We start from the raw sequence: 11,154 nt of genomic DNA, 5'->3' as shown, positions 1-11,154 counted from the left end.
AGTTTTACAGTAACAAAACAGTTCACCTTTTCTGGGCCAATTTGTCAAAAAATGTTTAACCTGGAGCAGTCTGGAGTCCCACCTGCACCCCTTTTTGTTTTACTGAAGGGTATTTCTCACAAATTAGTGTTTTTTTTTTTTTTTTTTAAAGGCCTACATTGAAACATTTCACCAACACTTGCCTGTTGGGACCAAATACATGGGGACGAGAGTTGCCTATTAGGTACGGCTCCCCCAGATGATAATGGATTTCATTGGTGGCATTTGTCTAATGCTGATTTTCAGGGCTCCATTTCCTGTCAGTATTCACTGATGTCCAGCAGTGGTACCAATCCAAGTTATGAAATCACTGCTGAAGGTAACACTGCGTTTTTGCTGATAGTCTTTTAAAAATAAATATAAATGAAAAACAAGCAAACCAAAGCCAAGAGATCGTTTTAATTTTGCTGTAGCCTTGGTCCTATGTCCTACCCAGTAGGTCCAGAGATCCCTGGTACCAAATGACAAGTTTCTGTCTCTTGCATGAAAATCGTCAGTGCTTGCAACACTCTTTCCAAGTAATGGATCTAAGGAGATGCATGTACCAAGTTCCTGGCACATGGCTAGTTAAACCTGAGTTTTCTCACCAGGTTACCCTCACTGACAGCAACTATCTACAACGAGAAACCAAGTGAAATCTTCCAGAAGCCACCTAGATTCCCTACAATTTACCACTGAACCATTTTTCCTTCTTTAAATGACATTATGACCAACAAATAAGGGTTCATTTGTTGCAAATCACTTCAAAAACCCCAATGAAGCATGGAATTACTGCTAAAAACTTTTTCCCCTAATCCTTCAGAATTGGTGGCTAGTAATGTTGCAGTGTTTAAGTATTTGTTCTCAGATAGTCTTATAACAACCCTCAAATTTTAAAACATGGTGTTTCCCCCTCGCCATGCTTTCTGGGGTGAGAGAGAAGGTGTGGCGGGGGCGGAGGGGGGCGGCGCTGAACATCTTCCAGGGCAAAAAATACCAAGAACTTAGCGCCCAGCTGCAGTGCTGGGATTTCAGGCAGCGTGTGTTCACCTCTCAGTGAGAATAAGAAAAAAAGATATTAATTCTACTGGGTCCCAGGAATGTGGCAAAAACAATTTGTATATAACTGAAACAGTGGTGTTTTCCCCACGGCTTAGGAAAGCAAAGGAAAAACTCGAAGGGTCTTGGCTGAACGTTTTTACATTTTCTCACGTGAAAGTTGAAGACTTTGTAAGAATGGGACATCAAGACAAGCTTTAACTGTACTCTGCTGACTGACACCAAATAGGATGAAAAGCCATCTGCAATTGGGCTACAAGGAGGTCGTCGAGTGCTGCCCCCGATGTTACCTACACCACAGCCACCTTAACCCTTAAGCCATTTCCACTCAAGAGTGAGAGAAACAGAACCTGCTGTGGTGAACAGGAAGCACTGCTACGAGCTGCCCTCCTTGTGTCTCCAGGCATTCAGTCGATGATTCCCAGAGTTCTTTAACTAGTTCAGAATACAACAGCAATATACATAATAAAACAGGCATTGAAACATTCACATTCATGGGAAAACGTAAGCCTCGATGAACTCTATTAAGCCATCTTTTAGGAAACTGGTTAAAAGTTCATGGCAATTCAGGTTTTACACCTGCCTTGGGCCAGAAGGCTACGTGGCATCAATAACTACAGTTAGTTGGAAAAGTACTGAACAGCTGCTGACTTGACACATTTTAGTTTACAGAGCCTGTCTTCTCCCTTCAAAGAGAAGGCAAATAAAGCACTCAAAAGGAACCAGTCTAATTGACCATTTTTAACATAATGACTAAGCAAACTGGAAGCAAAAACACTGCTACTACTCCGTCTAAGGAATAAAATGATCATACAGAACCTTTCCTAAAGAACGTGAGTTTTCTACTTCATGTTGAGAAGAGAAGGAAGGACACTTCTGCCCAAGTTCAACACACAAAATATTTGGTTTGAGAATTTAAGACAGAAGGCACTTTTAACATTGATAGACGATGTTAACCACAGAAACATACTGACACAATTTCATTTGGGTTTATTCAGATTACTTTAAAAAAAATCCCTCCTGTACTTGGGTGGTTATCAGAGAGCGGTGAGGCCGCTGCCGATTCACCTGCAGATCTCTACCTATCTGGGCTCCCCCAGTGGCAAACTGAGCAGCGGGCCAGCCCAGTAAAGTTTACAGATCTAGTATTTGATCCTAAACCAGTTCAACTAGACGTCTTATTAGTGCAGAATGAAACAATTAGTAACAACTATGGACCTACCAAATAGAGCAAATCTACTCTGAAGCGATTGGGCTTATCCTGGTTATGTCAATGTCATAATACTGTCTGGTTGGTTGACTGGCACCAATATGAAGGAAAAATGTCTGCATGAGACCTAAAAATACATTAATATTCCCAGCTTTTCTCAAAACAAATCTACCCATTTCTTCATCCTTAGTGTCCTCCGGGCCATGGACTGGAAGTCTGGTTATGTGACTCATCCTGTAAGGTTACAGCTGGTCCAGTTTTATGACTAGACACAAGCTTGACTTGAACGTCCCAATGGAGTTTCTTCCTTTCAGAGGAAGGAGATGAACCAACCACCCTAGTGTTTCTGCTGTCAGTGCTGTACCCACGGCTGCCGGTACTTTTCATGAGATGCTATCTGGATGGGCTTCCTATTTTTCACTCGTTCATCTGCCAGCATTGAGCTGACAGCTCTTCATTGCTACACCTTAACTAACCTGTACAGTAAGCTCTGCAGGGGTGGAGCCAATAGTTCTTCCTTTATTTACAAATATCACATAAATGGATTCTAGTTGAATCTACATGTTTAAATCCATCTGCTAAAAACATTACATGTTGTAAACATGGCAATATTTAATACAGTATCTATTCTAAAATATTTTCATGTCATGATCACATCTGTTATACCTGAAATTGAATTGATACACATTAGAGAATTACTAGCAATGGTTGCTCACTCGACAACTGGGCAGGGAGTTAGGGCGACATTTTATTACTTCAGAAACGTCTTCAAAGTAAAGTTAAAGCTTGTCTTTGATTGGCTTGGTATATTCTTTTTTTGTATCCATATTTAAACTGAAGATTGACACAGAAAATAGCTAGGGTCCCTTCTAATTTATAGGATTTTAAAAAATCAGTTTTAAGATTTTTGGGGAGAGTGTCTGTTGTGAAAAGTTAAAAAAAAAAAAAAACTGCAAAATAAACTTAACGGGAAAGGGACTTGAGACTGTCAGTCAGGAGTCCATCGGGCCGTCAGTCCTGCTTGGGCTGCAGCTGCCGTTTCCAGGCCTCATTCAAGTAAACTAGTCGTTTGTAGTTGACGATAAGAAGAACGAAGTTCAGCGCGTACGTGATGACGCAGATGAGGCAAAACTCCTTGAGCACAAAGTAGAGAATGTAGGCCAGGTACAGAGACCCCACGACAGACGCGATGGAAGACGTCATAAGGATCAAAGCTGCGACTGCGCTTGCTGTCATGCCTGCAAGAGAAGGGGACACTTGGCTTAGCCACACCTTGACACCAGACAGAAAGTTCCAGAGTTCACAGCTAACAGTTTGTGATTTGCCGCCGTGATGGAATAATGCTGACCTCACGGCAGAACTATGAAATTTGAGAACAAAACTACTGGCCTTTTTGTTAAGATTACGCAGGCTGACTTTGCAGACATGACACCAGTATTACAGCCACGACTTTTCGCTCGATCTAGTATTCCAGGTGAACTAGTCTTACTTACTTCATAACTAGCATTAGTTAGGGATATACATGCAAAGGAAACATGCCACCTTGCAGTCACATTAGACAATGAAGCCAATCTACAAATGTGACAGCCCCAACTCTCCTAAGGAAAAGAGGAACGCAAGGACCACAACCTTCTCTTCCAAACTGGAGATATTTGGTAAGACCCCCTCACCCCATTCCTGGCCTTTTCACTACAGACTCCCCATCCAAGGAGAGTAAATTCGCTTTTCCATGTTTAAATCAAATTCCTCAAAAATCTGTGTCTTTGTTGTGTGCCGTCGAGTCGATTCTGACTCATAGCGACCCATGTGACGGAGCAGAACTGCCCCGGAGGACTTTCTAGGCGTGATCTTTATAGGAGCAGATCCCAGGTCTTCCTCCTGCAGAGCGACCGAGTGGGTTCAAACCATCAACCTTCTGATGAGCAGCCAAACGCTTAACCATTGCACCATCTGGGCTCCTCAAAAATCCATGATGGTGGATAATGACACCAACATGGTGCTGAAGCTTAAAAACAAAAAAAAGTTGTGATAAACATTTCGGAAAGGGTGGATAAGGCAAACCACATTTGGCCAGGTGGGAGTCACACTAGATCCAAAAAAAAAATAATGCAATTGTGCACGTTGGGCCAGGGCTCTCGACAAGCACCTGCCAGAACCTGACCTTCTCGGGCATCTTCACATGTATCATTTTGTAAATTCCCACGGCCGGCAGTATCGAGAACACGGGCATTTATTTTCAAGACTAGAGGAGAAGGCAGAGCTTTTAAGCTACCTCTACCCAACAGCTGATGGAATAAGGATAAGAGGAACAAGAAAAAAATAAGATCAGGTGGTAATAGGTTTAAAAAGGCTAATTAAGAAGCTGAAATCCCTGGTGCCTGCTGAATTACTTATGCTAGGGATGGGCAAATCTGGCCCAGCACCTGCTGTTACATATAAAGTTTTATTAGAACCCAGCCACATTCATTGGTTCACGTATTGTCCGTGGCTGCTTTCACACTACAATGGCAGAGTTGAGTAGCCGCCACAGCTCACAAACCCTAAACTCTTTACTATCAGGCCCTTTATGGAAAAAGTTTGCTAATCCCTGACCTATGCTAAACATCTGCAACTTCAAAAGTTAACGCTGTCATTTCAATTTTATCTGCGAAAGCTCATTTCAAAAGGACATTAACAATTTATTTTTCTCTGCCCCTCTTTCCTCAGCTGTAAAATTGGAGTAATAATCATACCTACCTCTTAAGACTATTGTGGGGATTAAATGAAGTGATAAGTATAAAGCACTAAAATGTTGCCTGACACTTAATAAGTGCTCTATGAATACTGGTTATTAGCTAAATACAGTGGTGTTAAACCGGTCCTAATGTAATGTAACTGGGTTTCCGTGGCCTGGATCAACATTCCCATGGGAGCTTAGAACGTGCTGTAACTCTAAATAGAAGGCGGTCCACTAGTGCAAGGCCTATTCTGTAGCTGTAAGAAAGAATGAAGATAATGTCCTGATACGGAATATCACCAAGAGAGTATTTAAACAAACGAAAAAATAAGCTATACAACATCATCTACAGCATCTGTCTTTTGTTTTAAAAGGAGGAAAATGAAGCTTATATAGTTGTATTTTCCTGTACATGGGGGGAAAAAAAACAAAACTCTCGAAGAACCAGAAAAAGAAAAAAAAAAAGCTACCTGTTAGGGATGAGGGACAGTGGAAACTGGGCAAAGGGGTAAGGGTAGGATGAAGATTTTTCGTTGATTTTATTTTTTTTTATCTTTGAAGTCTGTCAGTGTACTACCTGTGGAAGCATTAAATTTAAAAATACTGTATCAAACTTAGAAGGGAGTGAAGATGATGTGCCCTGGGAACTGTGTCAGATGGGTTCACATGGCCCTCCAGTGACAAAAGAAGAGACTGGGGGAAAAAAAGGCTTCACAAACTGTGAATGGAAAAAATACACACGTGACTTAAAATATGCATTTATAATTAACTAAATATTATAAATTGAAATTTCACTATATTCACTGTATACTCCAAAAGTTCATATATTCAAAAGCTTTTTTTAGGCTCTGTCACTAGGGAAAATGAATGACTGCCTTCTACTTAGGCTTTATATTCTTCTTTAGAAATCCAGACAAATCAGAAATATGTGGAATAAAACGTGAAAACTCTCCCCCCACAAGGTAGCAGCCAGACCCTTTTCTATGCATTTACACGCACATATATGAATATTAGCTTATCCCGTACTTACTATGTCAAGGTTTATTTCACTAAACAAGCTATGTCTTGACAGACCCACCCTTCCCTTTTAATGGCTGCATCATATCTTTTAGTGCGTGTGTACCCCAATGTAGTCAACCATTACCTATTGCTAAGCTACTCGTAATTTTCTGCTATTTTAAACCGTACTGCTGTGAATATCCTTGCGCAGACATCTCTGTATTTCTTCAGGATAGACAGACACGGGACTGGGCAGACTACAGGACTATTGAGAAGAATATGGATTTACAATCTGCCTCATAACAAACCACCTTCAAGTAGATGGAACAGCTGACAGACAATGGAATAAAATATTAATGACTGAGATGCAAGGGCAAAATGGACAGATTGAACTCTAAAAGTATGAAACTTCTATATAATATAAAAATCACAAAACTGACATAAAAAAGGTAACAAACAGAATGGGTAAAATGTTTTGTTTGTAGCAAACATGAAAATGGACCATTACCAGGGCCCCAATAGCTAAATTGGCAATAAAAGGAAATGAAAAATGGTAAAATTAAAATACTGAGCCACTAATATGAACTATTAAATTAGAAAGTTTTTTTGAAAATGAACATTGCTGAGACTTCCGGAAAACAAGACAAGGGGGGAGAAAGCAATTTGGCAATACCTATCAAGATCCGTGGAAACCCTGGTGGCGTAGTGGTTAAGAGCTACGGCTAACCAAAAGATCGACAGTTCAAATCCACCAGGTGCTCCTTGGAAACCCTATGGGGTAGTTCTACTCTGTCCTTTAGGGTCACTATGAGTCGGAATCGACTTGACGGCAGCAGGTTTGGTTTTTGTTTTTTTTTATTAAGATCCATTAAATCAAGGTTTTCTGACTCATAACCCCATGCCTAAAAATGTATTTTGTGGAAATAATTCAAAAGAGGGGCGAGGGTGTCAACAATAACAAAACACCTAAGATGAGAGGCACGTGTGGAGACGATAGTGATACCAAGGAACACAGAAGAGGATGGAAACAGCGGCCACGGGCAGGCCATGGAATTATGAGTAACATTCACCTTTAATGTGCTCTCAATACATAAAATGTTCAAACAGCTACAGTCTATAAATAGTAAGAAGAAATGTTTTGGAGGGAAGACTTGTCTGGAGTTACAGTTTCCCTGAATGGGACTGGTTTTTCTGGACTCTCGGCACTTACATTTACCCCTGGTCACATACCAACAGATACCGAGTTCACCATTTTCACAATCATTAGTGAATCAAATTTCACAACACGAAAACGTGCTACTAATTACCGGTTCTACTATTAACATATGCTTTTATTTAATATAAAGACACGCTTCAGGGCAAAGGCACAAAGCACTAAACAGAATATAACAAAACAAATATTTTTATAATGCTGTATAAATACTTACCAAGTAATAATTGTAGTATATAAAATATAAGTCCAAAGACACTGTTTGGCTGGTTTAATACACCATCCTTTCCAAAAATGGAACCCAAAAGACCAAATCCTCGACCCCACCTGTAAAATAAGGAAAACCAGTAACCCTATATTTGAGTCTCCCTATTTTTAAAAATGTAAGATTATCAGAAAATTTTACCCAATTTTAAAATCACCCGAGTTGCCCAATTTCGTAAACGTCCTTTGTTTAAAGAGTGAGTTACCCCAAACAGGGAGACAGACCATTAGATTGCAATATTGCATCCGACTGAAAATAAGGACCTAAAATTAACATATCTAACTGCCAATATACCCATCTGAATGTCTCAATTGCCAATTTCTATATATTTTCTTTTTCCAAAAGTAGGACAAAGGATTCTTTTCTGATGACACTAGAGTTTGCAGAAGAAGGCTTCTCAGTTTATGCCAGTTTCTCAACAGCGAAACCAATGATATTTTGGGCTGGGTAATTCTTCGTGGTGGAGGCTGTTCGATGCACTAGAGAGGGGTTGGCAGTTCTCTGGCCCCTACTCACTAGACGCCAGTAGCAACACCCCAGCTCCAGGTGCGGCAGCCAAAACTGTCTTCAGACATGGTCAAAATGTCTCCTGGGGCAGGGGCAAAATCGCCCCAGTTAAAAGCTATCAATTTAAGCTAGCCTACTGCTTCATCCAAAGTACGTCGACTGAAAAGTTGCTTCCTGACACACCTCATCAGGGTGTGCATCAGAGACATGTCTTTTCAATGTAGGATTACAGCAGGAAGGACCAGTCCTGGAGAAGGCTGTTACACCTGGTGGGGTAGAGGGTCAGCGAAAAAGAGGAAGACCCTCAACAAGATGGACTGACACAGTGGCTGCAACCACGGGCTCTCACATAACGAAGACTGAGTGTGGCGCAGGACTGGGCAGCATTTCATGCTGCTGTACATGGGCTCACTTTGAGTTGGAACTGACTCGATGGCACCGAACAAGAACATACCGGACACTTTAAGCCTTTCCGAGAAGCATGTCTTAGAGGCGAACACTTGGCACAGGATACACTCCTCTACGCCTCATAAACTTTCATTTGCAGTTTAGCTTGAATTTTGCATTTACCATTTTTAGAATCTTATTTTCTTACTGTTTAAAAAAAGGATTATTAAATTCTGATTTAATAAAACTTTATACAAATATCAAACTAACAGTTACTTGGAAGAAAACCTTGAAGATAATTTTAACTCTGAGTAAGGGTGCTTTTTAAATACCCAAAAGAAAACAACCGGTCCAGGTAAAGCCAGTAGGGAGGCACGCTACTAAAACCTTAACTTGGGTCCTGAGGGCAAACCGCCTGAAAACAAGGTTAAGGAAGTGATTCTTCATTGGTCACGCCCTCTAACTATAAAAAAAAAAAAAACTATACTCGGTATCAAACAAGGATTAGATCAGTGACTCTTCACTGGTCACACCCTCTAACAGTACTCAATCCAAAATATGAGGTGAGCTCCCCTTTGTAACAATGATGCTGGGAGAGGAAAACAACCCCATTTTACAAGCAAGTAAAAGCAGTCAAGATTTTTATTGCACAGAGTTACGCATTTCAAGGAATACCAACTAATTTCCATTACACTCATTCATTCTTTCATTCATCAAACACTTACTGAGCATCCACTGGGTGCATACACCGGGTTCGCTGTCAGGGACCCAGGAGTGAGCAGGCCAGACAGGCTGCTGCCCCTAAGGAGCTTATATTCTGTTTAGGGGAGAGAAGCAGTATACGTGTACACAGGACGCTAAGCTACCTTCAGAAAATGACACTGAGACGATACACAGGGAGATAGAGGGCACTGGTGTACTCTGGAGCTCTGGTGGCACAGTGGTTAAGAGCTCAGGCTGATAACCAAAAAGGTCGGCAGTTTGAATCCACCAGCCGCTCCTTGGAAACCTTATGGGGGCAGTTCTACTCTGTCTTATAGGGTTGCTATGAGTCAGAATCAACTCGACTGCAACAGGTTCCCCCCGACCCCCCACCCCGGTGTACTCTAGAACAGTGCTGCTGGAATTTAAAGTGGGATTTTGTTAAAATCCGAATCTGTTCAGTAGGGCCTAGGATTCTGCATTTCCACCAAGCACCACTCCAGACGATGCCCATGGTGCTGGTCTGAAGGCCTCACTCTGAGAGCCACTGCTCTGAATGGAGAACATGCCAGGGAGCTAGTCTAGCAGACGGCTGCCAAGCCCTTTCTCAGGAACTAAACTGTGAACCAAGCCCTGAGTGATGAGAAACAGACAGTTTCATCATAAGGAATGACAAGAACAGCACACTTCACCAGTGGGGATATTCAAGTGGCCAACAAACACATGAAAAGGTGCTCATCGTCATTAGCCATCCGAAAGGCAAATCAAAACTACAATGAGATACCTCACCCCTGCTAAAATGGCGATGACCAAAAAAAGAGAAACAAATGCTGGCCAAGGATGTGGGGAGATTGGAACCCTTACCCACTGCGACTGGGAACGTAAAACGGTACAATTGTTGTGGAAAACAGTACGGCGATTCCTAAAAAAATTAGAAACAGATCTACCATATGACCCAGCAGTCCCACTCCTAGGTATATACCCTAGGGACCTAAAAGTAATGACACGGACAGACAAATGTACACCGATATTCACTGCAGCATTATTCACAATGGCAATAAGCTGGAAACAACCCAAGCGGCCATCGACAGATGAATGAATACAACAATGTGGTACATACATACAATGGAATACTACCCAGCCTTAAAGAAAAATGAAGTCCTGATACATACTACAACATGGACGAACCTTTAAGACATTATGCTGAGTGAAATAAGTCAGTCACAAATGGACAAATATTTGAAGACCAGGAAAAAAAGGGTGAAACGGAAAATAAAATATTTTATATAATTTTACAGCAGCAGTCCAAAAAAAAAAAAAAAGGCTGCGCCTGTTGATGCTACTTAAAAGCAAATCAAACACATTGCCGTCGAGTCAATTTTGACTCAGAGAGATCCTACAGGACAGAGTACAACTGCCCCATACAGTTCTCAAGGCTGTCATCTTCATGGAAGCAGACTGCCATGTCTTTCTCCTGTGGAGCAGCTGGTGGGTTCAAACCACTGACCCTTTGGTTGGTTGGCAGCTGAGCACTTAACCACTGCAACACCAGGGCAACATGTGTTGATGCTACTTAGGTACAACTAACACTTCCTGGGATTAGTTTTCTTGACTTGAAGGCTTAGGGCCATGGCTTCATGGATCTATCCAGTCAATTGGTCTAAAGTTGTTTTTAGTTTCTGTTCTATCTCCTAAATTGGTGAGGAGCACCTCGGGTCTTAAAAAAGTTGCAAGCAGCCACCCAAGATAAAACAATTGATCTCTATTCACAGGGAACAGCACAGGAAGAAAGGAGACCCAGGAATCAGAGAAGGAAATGGACAGCAGGTTTAACTGCCTATCCATGAACTACTAAGTCCATTGCCATGAGACCAGAAGAAAGGGGCAGAGCCCAGCTACTATTACTGAACGTTTTTATCAAGGATCCAATAGGTAGATGCTGATCAAAAGGGGGAAAATTGGGGAACAGAAATTCAAATGCATATGGAAACCAGGCTTACAATATTCACTGAGACTGGAGAGAACCCTGAATCTACTGCTCAAAAATAATCTTTAAGCGTTGAACCTAAACTATCCCATGA

At 41.4% G+C, this 11,154-nt stretch overlaps 1 protein-coding gene across 1 annotated transcript in view; it reads right to left on the bottom strand.

Moving 5' to 3' along the window:
* Positions 1–3,222: 3,222 nt before the first annotated feature.
* VKORC1L1 (vitamin K epoxide reductase complex subunit 1 like 1) overlaps positions 3,223–11,154 on the bottom strand; it is a 56,382-nt gene continuing 48,450 nt past the window's right edge. The window contains exons 2-3 of the mRNA XM_049905103.1: positions 7,430–7,539; positions 3,223–3,525 (exon numbers count right to left, since the gene is read on the bottom strand). Coding sequence (XP_049761060.1) covers positions 3,299–3,525; positions 7,430–7,539 — 337 coding nt within the window. The 3' untranslated portion in view covers positions 3,223–3,298. The remainder of the gene's footprint in view (positions 3,526–7,429; positions 7,540–11,154) is intronic.

Source organism: Elephas maximus, chromosome 12 (assembly GCF_024166365.1).
Source record: "Elephas maximus indicus isolate mEleMax1 chromosome 12, mEleMax1 primary haplotype, whole genome shotgun sequence".
NCBI lineage: Eukaryota > Metazoa > Chordata > Mammalia > Proboscidea > Elephantidae > Elephas > Elephas maximus.
Note: the sequence above shows the minus strand (reverse complement) of the source record. Positions and strands in the feature narration are given on the sequence as shown.